Source organism: Caloenas nicobarica, chromosome 2 (assembly GCF_036013445.1).
Source record: "Caloenas nicobarica isolate bCalNic1 chromosome 2, bCalNic1.hap1, whole genome shotgun sequence".
NCBI classification, from domain to species: domain Eukaryota; kingdom Metazoa; phylum Chordata; class Aves; order Columbiformes; family Columbidae; genus Caloenas; species Caloenas nicobarica.
Window position 1 is genome coordinate 21,698,595 of NC_088246.1, and position 19,789 is coordinate 21,718,383.

The window sequence follows — 19,789 nt, forward strand, 5'->3', positions numbered from 1 at the left end:
TGAGTAGAAATTTATTTCCTTATCCTCCATTCATAATAAAGGCTATAGGTTAAGAGTTTACAAATTTGTGTGAAAGCAGGTACTGCACTCAGACTCGTGGTGGCTTTAAAACCAGTCTTCATTAATTAGGGCCAAATCCTTAGGAGAAACTATTCAATTTTACACCTTGAGAAGTAAAAATCCTGGAGCTCTTCTCAAATTCTGAACTCCTGATGCCAGACACAGAATATGAATTCATGAATATTCTAGAAGATTTTTTAAATTTTCTAGGCAGTAATGTATGGATTGATTTCAAAATAGTTTCTTTCAGCTCACAACTCCTGCTGATGCTGCCTTTATGCACAAACGTGTTTGCTTATTCATCCCACTGTCCTGTCCTTTAACAGGTCTGGAGACTGTTACTCTCTCCTCCTTCCAGTCCCTCCTCGAGAATTCTTTTTTCCATGATGTCTGTGTGACACTGAACAACTGATAAAGGATAGAGTTGGGCTGATGAACAGCACTGATGTGTATTCATTTGAAAAGACATACAAAAATAAGGTTAACATTTAACATATATACATGTAAATGTTAAAATGCATCCTATTCCTTCCCTATACTGAAATTCTTTAGAAAAATATAGAGCGAGAGCTGACGAAACTTATGTATCACTTAACTATTTTACCTTCCTTTCCTTCTGTCTCACTGGTTTTATTATCATTTTAGCTCATTTGAATAAAAATTTTACAGGTGGTTTTGTACCACACATACGTAAGAAGACTCTGGAGCTCACTGGGACCTCTACCATTCCTCAGATTCAAAGCTCCTGAAACCAGATACAGAAATATGAACTCATTAGTATCCTAATGCAAACAATAATATTAAACTTTCTATTGGAAAAAATCTGCAAAGACATTTCATCACAATAGCCTTTGATATGTCCTCCAGTTGGAGTATTTTTAAAGCTTCTTATTGATATAATTCTGTTAAAGTGCTTTTCAAAGTAGTGCTCAGCAGGCAGGTGGGATTGTGCAATATGTGTAGTACAAGCTTACATTACAAACAATTTGTCACTCTTAAAACAATAACTGAAAGAAAGTATCTTAGCGAGACTAATAAAAACCTACTGAGCGAGTCTGCCTAAGAAATGCAAGTATATGTTGTCTATACACAATTAGCAGCACTATACAAAATATGATTCTCTCATTAGTTGGATTTGGACATGCCTTTTCTGTGATATTTATATTCCATAAATTAATATATAGGCCATACTTAACTATTAGGACTTGGCCTATGCTCTTTATTTTCTCATTTATTTGTCTATACATTGCCACCTTCTCCATGGTTTTCATACGCTACTCAGTGCTTCAAAATTCTGCCAAACATTCCTTAAAAATACTTTTAAGAAAGATTGAAAATAAACACTGTGGAGCAGAAGTTAAATGAAAAAAAACCCAAACCAAACAAAACCCCCAAACAAAAAAAAAACCCAGCTAAACAAAAGATAACAAAACCACGAACCAACCAACCCCCAAAATTCAAGATATTGAAGTGGAATCCATAGATCACTTTCTGGAGGACACAGCTGTCATGTAACAGTTGTAGAGAGCAGCAGCACTTACTGAAGCTGGTAAAACAGCTAAAGCCAGGCTCTGCAGAGCAAGACAATAGAACTTCTCTTCCTGTTTACATGCGATCTGATTGGATTCAAACAACAAAGTCTTTCAATGTCTTTTTCCACTGATACCCTGAAAATCCTCTCATATCAAGAGCCATTGCTTATATACTCATATATCCATTTAGTAATACAACAGATCTACTTACCTATGCTTCCTTTGTCTACATAGTCATTTAGTGATGTTTAGATGAATGCTGAGAATTTTAATTCTAGAAAAAATACCCTTTTCCTTGTGTTCCTCACAGTTCATGCTTTGAATAACCACAACAGTCAGCAGCACTGGGAGGGATGGCCAGATACCCGGCAGCAGAATTTGTAAAACAATGCATATAAAGCATTAGGGACAGGGGCGGAAGAAGGAGGACAGAGTATGTTTAAGGGAGATAACCTGAATTGCTTGGATGCTGGAATAGGAGATTGGAGAAAACATGTACCTGCCATATATCTTATCCATTTCACTAAAATGATATTCAAAATCAGGCAATGCTGATATTCCCAGAATTAAAATAATAAATAAAAAGAACTTCCAGCTAAATTAATTATTATCCCACTACAGTCTTTATATAATGTGCTATGTACAGTGAAATACAAATAGTATTTCATTCATACAATCACTACCAAGACTATGTGTGATGCAGAACAGCTTTTACACTAGGCAAGAGTATGGAACCTGTAGTCAAAAATAAGTGATTTTTCCCCCCACTTACCAGTGCAATGGGTGCTCAATGCAAAAAATAAAAGTGTTCACTCCCTTTCATTTCAATGCATTTTCTCTAGCAAGCTCGTAACAGTGTTTTGTCACAGTCATTTTTCTAAGCTCTCACTAGCAGCACAACAGTTCAGGTGAAGGAAAAGCGGTGAGCTGGCTGCAAAGCGGGAATGCAGAGGAATTGCCAAGTGTAGAAAAAGTGGAGAAGCTACAAAAATTTATTTTCCAACAAAATAACTCTCCACAAGCTGTGTAAACTTTTCTTACTAAAACAAATACTCTAAAACACAAAGATTTTACATTTCCAGTGAAACACTCACAGTAACATTTGCCTGGGTTTACTCTCCTGAAGTCTCAACAAAGAGCCAGCAGATTTATGCTTTCTCAATTACCCGGGTCAGTAAACTCCCTCATATGCCTTGACTGCAATTTGGATTTTTAAATTAACAGACAAAATGAAGAAACAGACTTGGGCTTCTGAATAACCTTTGTTTTCTTCAGTAGGTTCTCACGCTTTGCTGCCTAACGTGCACACGCACACGTCCGCCCATCCACCACCCACCCGCTCACATACACACCTCTGTCATCTGTGCTCTGTTATTCCGAGAATAAAACAAAAAATAAGCTGTGTCCGTTGCAATTTTGTGACCTGTACAGAGAAGAATAATTTATAGTAGTAAGTTTGTTATCTTTACCAGAAATTTAAAATGCAAAATTGGGTTTGCAAGGACAGCGTAAGGTATAAGAGTTAGACCCTTTATCTCAAGCACTCATTCATATTTACAATAAGTATAAGCTTTCTGCTACAGAAGAAAAAGTATTTAGATTGAACACTGTTACAGATTTCCTAAATGAGGCTAGTTCCAGTTGCCAGTAATTCAAAAGCAAATCTGCTGACTTGGCATTAGGACTCTTAAAACAGTGTGATCAAACTTATATAGTAAGAAGGTGTCTGCAGAAATAACATTTATAAACTGTATATACAGTACACAGTACCAGTACATAGAAAATAGATCTTGACTTCATGATCCCCTGTGTGTAAGGCAAGACTGAATTCTGTCTTCAAATGGAGTCCACCAGAGGTACAAGCAACAGATAGTGACTCGCAAATCAATATGCAAATCAAGTGCATACAAATGAAAAAATCAGAGCAGACAAAAAGTTTTAGATTTTTTATGTGCTGATTCTGGCTTGCTGAATACACGGGAAGTTATTAAACATCAAATGTACCCTTTTTTAAAAAATACTAACAACACCTTGATGGCAACAGATATTGTTCAAGTGGCAGCTACCAAAAAACAGCTTGAAAAATGGCATAGTACAACATCAGGAACTCTGCGGTTGTACTACGCTCATTCATATAGCACTAACCAAAAAATAAGTATATGAATATTCTATTTCATGCTATTGCTATGCAAGCAACAGCAATACAAATCAGCATACAGAAAGATACCATATGTTCTGCAATGAAGAACCCAAAGATATTTTCAGGGGCATTGTTACAAGACTTCAAAGAAACACAAGACTGCCAGAGGCAAAAGTTACTGACGGATGTAAACATCCCTGTTCCATTCTCCTGCGTCGTTACGTTTTTTTGATATCACTTCCCCATCCTTGTCACAATATTGGTCCCTTGATTTATGACGACTACGCTGTTTGTTGCATTCATTGTGGTCCTGCTCGCGGTCCCTCTCCTTTGAGCGATGCCTTGATTCTCTGTGTCTGTGATCACTGCTCCCGTGGGACTCGTCTCTGTGATTGTGATCCCTGTGAGAATCATAGTGGTCACCGTGCTCATGTGAGTAGTCCTCCTGTGGCTCCATGTAAGCCGAATCTCTGCTGTCTTGTGTTTCCGAGTCAAAAGTTTCTTGCCTAGAAAGGCCTCTAACACCACTGCGATGGTTGTGGTGCTGGCTTGAGGAAGAGCGATGCTGGGATTTCTTGATGGATTCAACCCGTGCTTCCTCTTCAATTTGAGAACCGCTGCGTTCAGGGACTGAATGGTCATTCCTCTGGTCTCCTTGAGATCCCTGCTATCACAACCAGCAGTTAAGTTCATGTACACGAAGTACACATCTAAAAACCTTCCCCAATATCAAATTCAACTAGAAAGTATCATGAAATCAAAACAATTTCAGTACACAACATTCCACTGTGAATCTAAACTAGGAAAAAAACCACATTAGAATTCAACTTTCACTGAAATTTCAGTATTATAATACAAACAATTCCTTTCATGCTCGTCAGAATGGAAGGTAGCACTCAGGTTATTCTGCAACACTTTCTTGTCTCCTGTGATGTTTCTGACTATTCCCGTTAGCAATAATTGCCTGCCACACTCCAGACAAGAAGAGAGCATGCAGAGGCAAGACAAACTGCAGAAAAATTAGAGGACATATCGTGCCAGGAGAGGGCAAGTATCAGTTGAGAGTTTACAGATGCCTGCTTGGAAACAGCCACTATGGCAAAGTGCTTTTAAAGGGCTGAGGAAGTGGATTCCAGCAGAGAACCAAAATACAAAACCTTGACTCTTTTAAAGTAGCTTTTTGGTTTTTTTAAAAAAAAGAAAGAAAAAAATGCAATCGGATCTAGTATGAATGAAGTTTGTATTATGATACTAATAGTACCACTGACCTTGTGTTTTTCTCAGCAATAATTCCATTTCTTCACGGTAATGAAAAATTAAACTTTGGCCTCATAATTTTAACAGCTCAAGAATACAGGCCATTGCCAAGAAAAGCAAGAGGAGAGTGATATTATCACCTATAGAATTTCCTAACACACCACTACTATTAAAAAACTGAAATAAAAATTACCAGGTAATAACAAACCTACTCTTCACCAGCATAATGCTTTGAAATCACTGCAAAATGAACAAGTGGCATTACTTAACTCATTTGGGGTTTTCATTACATTAACCTGCTTTTATTTCCAAACCACAGCCAAAGACTTCTCGAGCTTAATTGCAAAATTTGAAGAAATAGTTTATGGTGAAACTAGATTATCCTTCTTATATGAGGTGAAGAACATCAAGACAAAATCATCTCTACTGGCATAAAATTAAAGTAGGTTTTAACAGAGTTATCCAGGCATTTGTTTGTGAGACTGTTTTGAATTTACCCAAGTTAGTCTAAAGTTTGCCCTCCTATGTTCGGAGTTGTCTAAAAATAAGGATTGCCTCCAGGGCAGCCCACAGATATATCTTCTTTATGTCTTCCTATTTTGTGGAAAAGAGCTAGGGGAAAGAGGAAATGTCCTTCAGCCACAGATCCTGGCAGGTGGGTTTCCTAGCAACCCAAACGTAAAATGATAGGAAATTGGACAGGAACAAATCTATATTTTATCAGAAACTTATAAAAGGCAATATATTTGAAATTGGCAATTTGATAAATCTGACAAATCTTCATTTTCTAAGACAACATTTCATTCTGTAAACTTCCCAGTGACTAGCTGGGCTGCTCCACATGTTCCTAATTTGAAACAGATGGTATAAATGAGAAGAAGGTAACAGAAACAGCGGTCAAATTTCTTTTTTGTTCTTGTTTTTATGATGTTCAAGGCAAAGAGAAATGACTGAACAGAGGTGAATTATAAATGAAATCAAGTGAAAAGCTAAGAAGTCTAAAGCAATGCCTGCTTTGGATGTGTGAACACATTTTTATTAGTTCACAAGCATGACTTTTTAAGGCACATAAACTGGGTACACACATGAAACCCTTGAATTCTCATATGGTCAAATGCCAAATATGTATGTACCTATATTCATAATTGTGACTAATAAAATCTGCCATTGCTGTGGTTTGAGAACAAATGCAAAATTTGAAGCTGCTCTGAACAGAATGCTACTTTTACAAACTCAGATGCATCTTCTCTGCTATGATGAGACGTGTGGGGGACCACAGTCAACAAATTTAGAACTAATACCTGCAATTTCATAATAGTGTTGGGGCTATTGGGATTTGTAGGCAAATTCATTGATGGCAACTTATCCTAAGTATTACAGGGACACTGAGCAGGTAATGTTTGAATCTGGATTAGGGTCTGGCTTGTGGTTCGTAAAAAAATTAGGGCTCTGATTTAAATTAGATACCACAGTGCAGGAATTTTATGGCCCAATCTCATAAGGTTTTTTGCCTAAAATGGAGAAAGTTTGAGATAAGCCAGTTTCATTAACCAGGTTGTAATTTCAAAGACGTAGGGGTCCTTGGAAAGAAGTTTAAGCGCTACTGAAAGAAGAGAGAGAGAGAAGTCTGTGTCCACACAGTCAATTTGGCTTGCTCTCTATTTCCATCCAGTGGTCCCTAACCACCTGCACCATGTGTGTGAGGTTGCTCCAGTCTTCTTTTTGGAAACAGCCAAGTATTTCCCTACAAGAGGAAACCTGAGAACAGTTTTCAGGACAGTTTGTTCCAAAGCTCTCCATTAGATAAGACAGGTGGGGTATGGTCTTCACTGACTTCATTTCGAACAGTCCCAAGAGACCTCACACGTTCAAGCACCTCGTGCCATGCAATGCACACAGTCAGCATCATGCTATAAAAATACCACTCTGGCAGCTGGCAACGCAAATCTGTCATTGCAACGTACACCCGGGACTGAAAAACCAGAAAAGACAATTAGGTCTCATGGCAATGGGGTGCTGCATTGGACCCAGGGGAGAATGATTCAAACACTTTGCAGTGCGGATGTGGCCACTCCAAGCCAAACGCATGGTTTTTCTCTGCAGAACAGTCCACAAAAACTGCACAGACACAGACTTTAAATTCTCCAAATAGAGGGTCTTAACACTATTCAGAGAATGGATTCAGCCACTGTGACTAAAAAATAAACCCACCCTATTCCAAGACTGTGACAGAGTCAGGTTTGAGATGTCAGCTGAAAAGGTACCATAGGAAAATGAAACCAAAGGAATGTAAAAGTTCTAATCCAAAAGGACCCCCGTTGCTTCGCACTTTTGGATTAGTAGACCTATAAACAAACTGTGAAAGTGCAAACGCATTCTCATTTTTGAAATAAGAATCTGTTAATCTTAAAATAAAAATCTGTTAATTTGTAAGGAGATAGCACAATATTCAGAAAAGTGTTATTAGATTTCTGTACAGTTCCCCCAGAGAATGTGGTTAATAAAATGAGTAAGTGAACTATAAATCCACACTCAAAAGGCATAAAAAACCCAAACCAAACCAAAAAAAGAACAACTTGAGAAAAATAATGAACATGTCTATCTAGCAAGTCTGCACACAACAATACTGAATTTCATACTCAGAAATTCTTCCAGATCACAATTTTTTCAGGGTGTTTCAGCTCTGAGGACAGAAAAAAAGGCAGAGATGAGCTATAGCTTACCGTCTCTTTTCCTCCAACTGCTTTTGAAAGCAAGAGAAGGAGATACCCTGCAAGGGGGCTGAAGCAATTTTTCTTGTTAAAGAACAGACCTGCCAAGTCTGTGGTTGTTTAATGGGGAATGAATTCTTTGACACAAAAAATAATTTGGCAAGATCATAAAAACAAAAAGCAATTTTTTTTGCATTTTAATTTGGGTGCAGATATGTTTTTTGTTTTTTTATTTTTAAAAGGAGGAATCTTTCTTAGCCAAAGTTATGAATTCTAACTGACATACGTACGTAACTTATGGGCATATATGGAACTTAGGTGGAAACTGAGATGTAGTAAGCCATTATTTGAGCTGGGACAGATGTATTTTAACCCCCACTGTGATTTTCTCAGCTTCAGGGCACCAGTCACTGTTTATAATGAAGTATCATCTTTACAGACCTCATTTCATGCCATGCAACAAATATATAACGGAGAGGATCTCCTTATGCTGCAAACTTGAACACAATTATACAAACCAGAAGCTGAAGGAGAAAAGAGAGGACACGCTATGCCTAAAGTCAACAGGCAGGTCAGTGCGGAGATGGAACAAAGGCTGTTTTTTCCCAGCTCACTAGACAGCACTCTCACTGTTGCCTCTCAAGGTCTTTCTGCACAATCTGCAGTTGGACTCAGGTTTTATGTAAGAGTTTGGTTTGAAGGAAGTATGTACTTTTTGCAGCAATAGCCAATGAATAAAAGAACAAAGGAAACACTGGAAGGGCCACTTTGACCTTGAGACTTCACGAATAGTCAGTCATTCTCTACAGCCTGTGGGAGGAGAGGAACAGATTCCCTCCAACATCTGTGGATCTGCTCTGCACGTAACCCAATTTGTCATGCAGGGCACCCGGGGCTGGGGTTTGCCTATTAGCAATAGATTGCCCATCAGTCAGAGAGCTACCAGAGGCTGTAACGTGCATAGTGTTAGCCCAGTTTTATTCCTCTGACTGGATTACATATGGCCAGCTATAAAAATGCTTGTGGCTGGTACACATATTACTGGCGCAGTGGTGTCCTGGGCACAATGAAATCTTAAGTATTCCACTTCACATAACCATATGTTTTCAGTCAGGCTGGCTTAGTCCTTGGAATCAAAACGAGCCCCCTAGTCAATACATAAACACATGCTACTGTGAATACAATGGCAATAACAATAATGTGCCTGCATTTGCCTTTTATACTGAAAATGGGTGAATGTCTACTGAAAAATCTCTTACTCTATCAGTAACAGTAAGATATATTCAGCATATCCTAGTATCAGACTACCACTGTGCTTTGGAAGAGGAAGAAGTTGATAGAAAAAAAAGAAGAGATGGCATAAAAACTGTACCTGTAAATTAATATTTGAACCTGGGCTAATAGGAAGAGTGGCTGTTGCAAGTGTGCGAGTGAGAAGCTGGTTAGGAGGATTGCTGCTAGGTGGATGTGTGGCCTTCCAGTAGGCTTCCAGATAGTCAGCAAGGTGCTCACAAGCATCTTCAAGCTGGTTCTCATCAAGAATTACATCAAACATTTCCTGATAAAGGAAAGGTTTTAGTGAGAATAACCATCAACTAAAGCCAGATCAGCTGGAAACATTGATGACAACACTCTTCATTCAGCAAAAATGAATCACATTTCTAATACTTCTGTTAAGATACTTTACCTTTTTTTTTTTAATGCAATTGATACGAAAGACAGCAATCATAACTAGCACTAATTTTAGATTTGCTAAAGCGGGTCCTCATGACTTCCACTTAGTAAAGTACAAACAGTCAATGAAGATAGGAAGAGGCAGCTTGAAGAAATCTTAAAACTCAAATATCCAGAAAGGTTATATATTGAATCTCTTAGCTATTGAAACAAAATGGAATGGCAAGAAAAGAGATTCACTCCCCATATCTAGAATAACTAAGAGAAAACTAAGACCAATAGCTAATAACAATTAGAAACACAAATAATACAGATCATCCATTTTCCAAGTGTGGTACAAATACCAGGTAAGAGATTAGTCACACTGTCTAATTTTAGGCATTTAAAGTTAGGAGGCGAGTTTCCTCCATTCCCTCCCTGGTCAGGGAGACAGAAGTCCTCCTGAATGCAGCTTTGAGAGCTATGCAGGTCTCTGGCATTGTTCATTGACTTCTCGGGGACCTGAGGAGACTAGTCTCTTAACTGAGATGCTTAAACGATTAAAACATTCCCCTCACTCAGCTCCGTAAATATGGCAAATTTCCATAGCTGCAACTGAGCTGAACCTTCATCTTCTGGTCTCTCACCCATTCTCTTGACAGTTCAGTATGCAGGCAATAATATGTCATGTTCAAAACACAGCTGGGGTCTCATCAGCTCCACTTTATAGGTGGAAATTGAGAGACACTGCTTCGGTGCACACCAACAGAAGAACTGCAGAGCTCTCAGCTATGCCGTACCCCACAGCTCTTGGCCAAAACTGTGACCAAGAACGCCAACAGTGATGGGCTGTGGTGACACAGGCCCCAGGGGAGCTACCCAAACCACCAGCCTTACACTAAACTGCCAGAGATAAGCACAGTCACTAAGCGGGTTCATTTTTAGAGCAATAACTCCAAAAGAACTATCAAGTAAAACAAATGCTCGGTTTGTTTAAGTGGTGAATGTATCAGCACGCATCCTAATAACTACTTGCGACTAGGACTGTTTTTTCTCTGCACCCTGGTGCAAGAGCCCAGAGACCTCAGGAGTCGTTCTGCAAAAACACAATAGTGAAATACAGCCAGAAGAGGGCAAACATTCCCAGAAATTACATAATTAACCTCGTGCTTGAAAAGAAAGGCATCTTTCAAAGATGAGACATAAATGAACAGTGACTCACGGGAGGACACTGTGCCAGTTTGTCAGCTGCCACCATCTGAACATTAAGGTGTTTGGCCTGAGATTTCCCTCGAGATTTTATTAACCTCTGTAAAACCTGTCAAAAATAAGACATTAATGCAAGTGAGCAGGTTTGGACTTAACGTACATATATAAGCACTTAAAATATTTACATTTTTAACTGTCCACTTGAGCAGATCAAATTCTTCATTTGCTGGCATCAGGAGCATTTCCCACGCTGTTTACATCCAGAACAAGCTAATTTTCATTTACTTCCCAACATCTCCTTTCCTGTTACGAGCACTAAGAAGTTCCCCTCCTATATTCCTCTGCTGCTTCTGGTTTTGTTTGCTTCTAAATTGAAGCTCTTTAATTGCTCTCCTGAGTTCTCTTCCCATAAATTTGTTCTTCTCTTTCAAATGCCTCTTCACAAAGTGTGTGCAGGTTTTTTCACAGAATGAAAGAGTACATTACCAGGAGATGTTAAAATTTACCAATCAGTCTGATATTCGTTACGTGAAAATCTTTCTTTCATTTTTGTATTATTTTGATTTAAAAAACAGTCAGCATTACTTATGTGATTGACACTAAAAGTGCAATCCTACTTTAAAAAAGCATCGGAGCTACAGCATCTTTTCCAAAATGGTTTTAGGTAACACCAGTTCTAAGATACTTTTTTGATTAATAATATTTCACCATCCAAATGGAAGCAATAACAATATATAGCTCTGAACTTTAATGAGGACATGTCATTACCTGCATTTAAGACCAAAAAAAGGAAAAAAAAAAACCAAAACAACTGAAACAGTATGAATGAGTAAAATATTTACCTTAGGAGAAGAAATCTTTACATATACTATAATGGGAGCCAGAGAGGTTTTGCTTAGTTGAGCTGGGTGGTTAATGGTATCAGCATCAAGCACTACCAACTGCAGTGTCCTTGCTAATTCAAAAATTCGCTCAATTTCACTTTGAACTTCAGCTGTGGATAAGTAGAAAAATAGAGTTATGAAAATATTAAATGGCAGTTAGTTTTAAGAAATGTGAAAATGCGGTAGACTGGTGTGTTGCTCCTCCTCAGGTTGACAGGAGCTATAACCGTGCATGTCCATGGCGCGCTAGGGAAACAAATATGACGTTAACATTTTGTCCCCAGTTTATTGCCCCAGCAGGCAGCACTGCCTGGCTCTCTCACCTCCACCTCCTCCTGCAATCCCAGCCTGGAGAGACACTGTTAACACTTTCTTAAAAGACCTTGGTCCATGTATGTAAGAAAAAAAAGAAGTAAGAATGCCTGCTGCATCACATACCAATCATACTATGCCATTAATTCCCTACATGTAAATAAATTCAGCTCAGACTTTAATTCTACATAGTAAGCGATTTACTCAAACTGGAATGCCTGAGATAGGCATTAAGATGTACTGAGGTGTCTATATTAGCAGAAGCTCCTGTTTTTCCATTTACTTCAATTTATCAAAGCTCTGGACAACAGAGTTTCCTTCATATCCTGGCCTCAGTATGGTATAATATAAAAAATCTGGTTACTATGTGTAAAACACTAAAAAACCAAAATAAAACAAAACAAAAAACCCCACAAAACCAAAAAACCCCAATCCCCAAACCATCAACAACTCAATAATCTAAGTAATGCTATGGTATCCTCTTCACAACTCAGGAGTTCTGGAAACGTGATTTTCCCAGAAAAAATAGTCTTGTCTTCTGCTAACTCATGCTCCCAGCTCCTCAGTACCCTGCCTGATCGCAGTAGTTGCCAGGGCAAGCCTCTCCAAGCCAGATGGACTGCGTCCACTTCCACGAGTGATGTAGAAACTGTCTTCATTCCCAAATAAACCAAAAATAAATCTTGAAATAGCAAAATCATCCTTGAAACAGATTAACATTTTCCTGGTCAAATATTGCTGTAAGTTGACTTCACAGAGAAATTACAGAAGCTGGGTAATTTGTGCGAGTCTATAAAGTTAGAGAGCCACACAAGACTGTAATTCATATAGGTTTCCCTTTCAAGGTTGTGCACATTCCATGAACCAAAAGCAGATTAGATATGTAGCTAGTTCAAAACAGATATCAGAAGATAACCAACAGACACTTAAATGGCAAAAAGAGGTAACAACAATTTATTTATTAGAGAGTTTCTTGAAATGACATTATTGGCATTTTATCTATTATGCTGGCACAAGCATTATGTTTGCTGGAAACCACAACCTATCTGATCTGGCTAGAGAGAGTTTTCTGTAGTGAATGGCTCTCTATAGAAGAATGTCTCTTTCAAGCAGTGTGAAGAGATTGATTTTTGTTTTCATCTTAGAACAGCAACTGAATAAATTAGGCACCATGATAGGGTTTCAAAATTTCCAAGAGAGCAAAGCATCCCAGCTAGTCTCCATTTAGCTCAAATTCAGTCCAAATTGATAGGTGACTACTACGACCATTTTATAAATCAAGTAACATCTTAAACGGCCATCAGAACATCTCTATATTATGTTTTCTATTGGAGGAGGTTGACATTGTTCTGGATCTATTAGAGATCACCTCTATCTACTTGTAGTTCTCTCCAATTTTGGCTGGGTACATGCATGTCAGTCTTTTACAGCAGAGAACGTTGCGAGATGTGCACGGCGTGCTCATACGGAAAACATTGGTGCATATTTTCCTGCTTGTCAATAAAAGCATTGTGGCCCAGCTGCTGTCTGAATTAGGATCACACTTTTGAAGACAGAACTTCTGATGGTTCTTGGCACATTCACAATCACATTTTCTCTAACTTCGTCGCATAGAGATATTGCTGCAATAACTGAATACCATTGTCTCAGTGACTTAGAAGATAGTCCATAGTCTATCCCTTATTTAAGTCCAAATGACAACTAGAATAAACATATCAGATTATTTGTCATACTGTTCTGATGATGAGTTTGGATTGCTTTCCTGCAATTTCAAACCAGGCTCAACACTTCAGTCAGTATAACAATATCAGTTAATGTATCATTTTAAGACCATTCCAGACTGCTAAAAACTCTTGTTCAAGACAATTTATAACTAGCAAAATCTGTCTTTTTTGACAGTGTATCATAATTTTGTCTAGGGAAGCAGTGGTTTGCTACACTGCTGAAAGCACATTTCTGCCAGTACAGAATACATCTCTGTGAACTAGATTTCCTGCTACACTTTTTGAAACAACCTTTTGCCAGGGCAGAGTATGCCTCAGGGTCTCTTCTGTTGTGAAACACAGCCAGGCCAATAATTGCAGGTAACTGTGGCCCTATGAACCAATAGCATTCACCTGAGTCTGAAGATGGAGAGAGATCTTTTCCATCAACTACAAAGTATTTCAATATTTATTTTTCTTAACTTGGGTATAGGAGAAAAGTTCAAAGAACTATACTGCATGGTTAATGAACCAATATGTTGTGCCTGTGCCTCTCCAGTCAAGAATGGATGGAAAAAATGCCACAGAGATTGCTGAAGAGGTCTGATCTCCTGTCCCTTAGAGTACTCTTTCAGCATCTGGAAAAGCCTGCATTTTCCTTAAAATTTTCCTATATTCTATCTTTTTACTACACATGAGATTGTTGCAATTACTTAAATAATAGTAGCTTCCCTTATTAGTTGACACAGGCTTTATTTATTAATACTGCTGCAGCTTTGGTTTTCATCTTTATGTAGCAACATCTCTCAAAAACCAAATTAGATACCTGCAAAGACTTTTTCCCAACAAGACACTCAACACAAACTTTCTGTCATACTTTTGACCAAAGTAAGCAAAGAACTCTAAATGTCATGTGGGGACAGTAACACAAATGTCACTAGTAGTTAAAACAGGGAGCTCAAAACAATGACAGTGTGGTATCTTCAAAGCAGCACAGTAATAGCTTAGCAATCTTCCCACCTCCATGAATATAATCTATTTATAATAATGTCCCTTTTCATGCACTGGAGAGGCATGACAGTGAGGCTATAACAATTAACTCCAATAAATTGTATTTGCCAATCATAACGAGAGGCATAAACATAATTAGATCTACTGTGACAATTATCATGAAATGCTGGCAGCCCAGCTACAACACTCGAAACCAAAAATAAGCTATCAAATTTTAAAGTGCCCCTTACAATCTATTTGATATGGTCTCCTTGGCAATCAGAAAGTAAACAGATTTTAAATGACAGGAGCACTCAAGTATTTAGTCTATACAATAGGGGGTCAGCTCGATGAAACAAGAAGTACCCATCTCCCAGCCAACTTTAAATACTGCACATCCATTCTTACTCACATATATTAATTCCAAATATCTCTACTGCCCCCTGAAATGAATAAAAATTCAATGCAATAAGAGCACAAGTAAATGGCTTATCCTGTTATGGGAGCAGACAAATTTTCTTTACGCTGGTTGGACCTTACAAGTGAATTTAAAGAAAAAATCTTGAACAGTTCACTAAAATAATATAGTCTAAAGTAAAGGTAAAGACATAGCAACACTGCATTACATCTATGTCAACTCACTAATAACTATGGTGGAATTTAGGGTGGCTTATACGATGCCATGATAAAAGAACATTCTCTGCTCTACACATTTGGAGAAACACAACTCTCCTTCAAACCTGGGCAGAAAGCATCCATAGCAGCCAGGAGTCATGGGGACACCCACCTTGACAGGCTGCCCAGCACTACGTTTTAGGAAGACCCTGATGAGATGGCAGTTCCATGATGGAGATGCAATGCAAAATGACCATGGTTCTGGCCTGCAAGTGCCGAAGTAGAAGCACAATATATTGCTTATATGCAGCCAAGAGGTTTTGATCTTCAGCAGGAACACTGAAGTTCATATACTGTCAACTGACTAGAGTGTGACTTTAATATCCCATTCAATTTGACCTTGTCTACTTATCTTTGCTATCGTGACACAGTTTTGTTCATAGAACCGAATTTGTAAATTATTACTTGGACTGCAACAGCCATAGGGACAAAGTATTCTATTTTTCTAAACAGAGCTCCTGATATTACAGACATAGAACATACTTATGTCAATGCATGTCATATAAAATGATTAGCAACACCTTGCAAAAATGGCTTTCCAATAATATTGTAAATTAAGGAGAACAGACATCAGTAGTCATGAGTTTTCTTATGCTAATTCTTTTATACAAGCACACTTACCTAAAAATAATTAATCACTAAATTCTGTGAACATAATTAAAGAAACGAGAAGTTTAAGGCAGCCTCAGGAATTCCAAAACAAAGGCAAAAGAAACAAATATGCTATATATCCCTAGTGCCTTAAAAGCACATAGAAAGTATTGCACCAAAAAAACTGCTGAGAAATGGATAAATGTCATATCTGAAACCCATAAAATGAAAAAAGAAAAACAAAAAGGAAGTGATGACTATTGAGTTGTGCCCACATACCTCTTGATTAAGAAGTAAATCATGAGCTTCACTGACATAATTCAAATTTTAAATTTTAATTTGTGAGCATGCGTGTGTATACACATGCTTATATTGTTGGGAAAATCTCCGAAGTGTCTGCATTAGGTGTCGCACTAACCAGAATGCCAGTACTTGGCCACAACTGGCTAGCCTAGATTACATTAGATATCTGTGCTCCCTGTATATATGCTGGAGAGGCCAAGATGCTACTGAGGGTGATGCAGAAAGCTCCATAGTGTGTGAGCAATCTGGAGCAAGCCAGTAAGAAACACCACGCATATGTAAGTGCTTGCCCTCTTCTTATCTTCCCCTCAAGCACCAAGGGTGCCCTGGGTAGGCAGGGAGCCAACAGTGAGGTCATGCTGGACGAGGGACAGTTGGCTCCATCCCTTCCCCAGCCAGGGTGGTGCAGCCCCATGGTCTCCAGGCAGGAATAGGTCTCCCACCCCACACCGGTGGCAGTGCTGGGGGGCAGAAGCCTCTGTGCCCCCCTCCAGCACACACAGCTAAGAAGCAAAAAGTCCTGGAGGGGAACATAAGCAAGTAAGAGGGAATAAATGCTCTCACTTAGTCCTCAGGCAATGGGCTGGAAGATACCTGGATTACAGGTGTTTTAATCAAATTTCTAACATAAATGTACATTTGTGAGTATAGTTACATTTCCCTGGTCTCAACCAAATCCCTAGCTACTATCTTGTTACATAAAAAGGGGAGGGTGAGAGTGGGAGGATGACAATATTTTCCAGGGAAAGCGGCTGCATGTGTTACTCACGCCTGGCAGATGGGGCTCCTGCGAGGGACAAGGCAGCAAGGAGAGGAGCATGTCGGCTGCTCCGCCTGGCGCTCCCGCTGAAGGGGAGCTGTGGGGTGAGCTGCTGCAGGAAAACAGAGCTCTTCTCTTTCTGCCTGCTGAGGCTCAGTTTAGACAGAATTCAGATGGCCCTGAATGCACACACACGTCCAAGTGGTATTTACACATACAATGTGGTGTTTGGAAACCTCAACATAACCAAGATAAATTTATAACGGACTAACATCTTCTGAAATGCAACACTGTAATTATGTGAAAACATAAACCGGAGTATCATTTAAAAATACTAAATAGCACATGAAAATATCTACTTCCTCCCCTATTTCTCTGGGCTAGCAAAACAGTAGCATTCATGGAATGATGCTTCTTATGCCAGGTTTAAACTGGAAGCAAATTTTAACAGCCTATGAATGGAAAAGCTCAAAATCAGCAGATTGCAGCAGAAACACAGGAGGATGAGCCCTGCACAGGGGAGAGCTGCACTGAGACAACTGTGCCAGGTAGAACCCCAGCCGCTCCGGAAGGTGCCACACAGCAGCTTAGCGTGGCTCCCATCATTAAGCTCCCCTACACTCCACTAGTGAGTAATTGGGATAGTAAGACTGGGCAAAGCAGCAGTCTAACATTTATTTTTGCCCAGAGGACTGCACAAGTGTCTCTGCATAGTTCACAATGGAAATCATCATGTCAGGCTGGCAGTAACTTGCATATTTCTGTACCATACTTCATTACTCAGTGCAGTGCTATAAGCTTTTACAGCTCTGGTCCATGCATAGACCTAAGCAAGTGTTCTTTAGGTTTGTTGTTTTATTCGGAACAAACATAAATAAAAATGCTCAGCCTTTCTCACGGATATGATGTGAAACCACTCCATCGCTGGCTATTCAACTCCTCTTGCTGATGCAGTGCAACTCACAAAATGTTTGCATATTCACTGAGTGGGAGAGATACCGACTCTGCAGCCTGATGCTCAGAGTGGGAGGCAAAACACGTGGATTTCAGTTAATTATCCAGGGAAAGTTTAATCATAGAATCACAGAACAGTTTGGGTTGGAAGGGACCTTCAAAGCTCATCTAGTCCAACCCCCCTAACATGAGCAGGGACATCTTCAACTAGATCAGGTGGCTCAGATCCCAGTCCAGCCCGGCCTTGAATGTCTCCAGGGATGGGGCATCTACCACCTCTCTGGGCAACCTGTGCCGGTGTTTCACCACCTTCATTGTAAAAAAATTCTTCCTCATGTCTAGCCTGAATCTCCACCCCTTTAGTTTAAAACCATTACCCCTTGTCCTGTCATAACAGGCCCTGCTAAAAAGTCTGTCCCCGTCTTTCTTGTAGGCCCCTTTGAAGTCTTCCCGGAGCTTTCTCTTCTCCAGTCTGAACAACCCCAACTTTCAGCCTGTCCTCACAGGAGAGATGTTCCAGCCCTCTGATCACCTTGGAGGTCTCCTCTGGCCCCTCCCTAACAGGTCCATGTCTTTCCTGTACTGAGGGCTCCAGGGCTGGACACAGGGCTCCAGGCGAGGTCTCACCAAAGCGGAACAGAGTGGCAGAATCACCTCCCTTGACCTGCTGGCCATGCTCCTTTTGATGCAGCCCAAGATACAACTGTCCTTCTGGGCTGCAAGTGCACATTGCCGGCTCATGTCCAATCTCTCATCCACCAGTACCGCCCCAAGTCCTTCTCAGCAGAGCAGGTCTCAGTGCCTTCATCCCACAGCCTGCATTGATAATGGGGGTTACCTCAACCAAGATGCAGAACCTTGCACTTGGCCTTGTTGAACCTCATGAGGTTCATAAGGGCCAACTTCTTGAGCTTGTCCAGGTCCCTCTGGATGGCATCCCGCCCCTCAGGTGCATCAACTGCACCACTCAGTTTGGTGTAATTACTATGCAAAGTGTGTAAGACTCAGTAGGACCAACTCACAACCATCATGAAGGTGATCATAGCCCTGGCCTGGCGATGGAACTGTGAGTTCACACCTCTGTTAGCAGAGAACAGAAATGAACACAGACTTCTTTGCATTCTGGTTGAAAAACCCAAACCCTTAGTCTTGGATAAAACAAGGATACAGACACAAACTTTTTATCACTCCCATGAGTCTAGGAGAAAGAAAAAATACTGGATCAATTCAACCTACAGGTGTGAATAATTTTAAGGGAAGCAAACTGTATTCTTAAGTAAACAGCTAACTTGCTAAAACTATTTAATTCACCTATCCAGGTATCCTAGTTATTATACAGGCATCTGTGACCTTAAAAATTATTCTATCACACTGCTATATTGCTTTGTCTCTAGCACATGTTTTGTTTCATTGTAGTTACAAATCATACGTATTTCAGTGAAGTACCATGACAAAATAGTGACATGTTGCTGAGAGCTATTACTTATTTACAGAAATCAAGATTTTTTTTTTTTCCTTTTGTCCTTTGAAAGCACTCAGGAAGTTTAATTTAAATACTTTGTTTGTACCGTATCAAAAAAGTATTCGTAAGTTAGAATAGTGGAAAGTTAGTATCAAACTTCTAATGCAGAAGTACCTGGCAAATTCATTAGAAAGACTCTGACCTTAGATGTTAACAAAATCAACGCTGGCCCAGCAGAATAAAAGAGTATTTTGAGACACGCAGGCCTGATAAATTATAAGAGGTTCAGGATCTTCATGCCACTCTTTCCCCATCTGTGTGTAAAAAGAAGTGTAGCTACATCCTCATGATAACCCAAAAGCTCTTGGCTGCTGTATTACAGCATTCTCCTGGTTCAAGGCAGCCTGACATTCAGTAGATTACCATATCTGAGATTTAATGCCTGCAAGTGAGAGTTCTGGACATTTGTCCCAGCTATGTTGAAGATAAATAAAGGACAATCAGGATTTTCCATAATACATTGAACACCTTTTTTCTTCTCTTTGAACTATATTAGGTCCTTGAGATTCTGAAAGGGAAATACACTCTTGGTC

General features: G+C 39.4%; 1 protein-coding gene across 1 annotated transcript in view; it reads right to left on the reverse strand.

Moving 5' to 3' along the window:
- Positions 1 to 2,522: 2,522 nt before the first annotated feature.
- CACNB2 (calcium voltage-gated channel auxiliary subunit beta 2) overlaps positions 2,523 to 19,789 on the reverse strand; it is a 104,368-nt gene continuing 87,101 nt past the window's right edge. Inside the window, exons 10-13 of the mRNA XM_065627116.1 lie at positions 11,405 to 11,556; positions 10,576 to 10,671; positions 9,073 to 9,258; positions 2,523 to 4,396 (exon numbers count right to left, since the gene is read on the reverse strand). Of these exons, the coding sequence (XP_065483188.1) occupies positions 3,908 to 4,396; positions 9,073 to 9,258; positions 10,576 to 10,671; positions 11,405 to 11,556 (923 nt within the window). The 3' untranslated portion in view covers positions 2,523 to 3,907. The remainder of the gene's footprint in view (positions 4,397 to 9,072; positions 9,259 to 10,575; positions 10,672 to 11,404; positions 11,557 to 19,789) is intronic.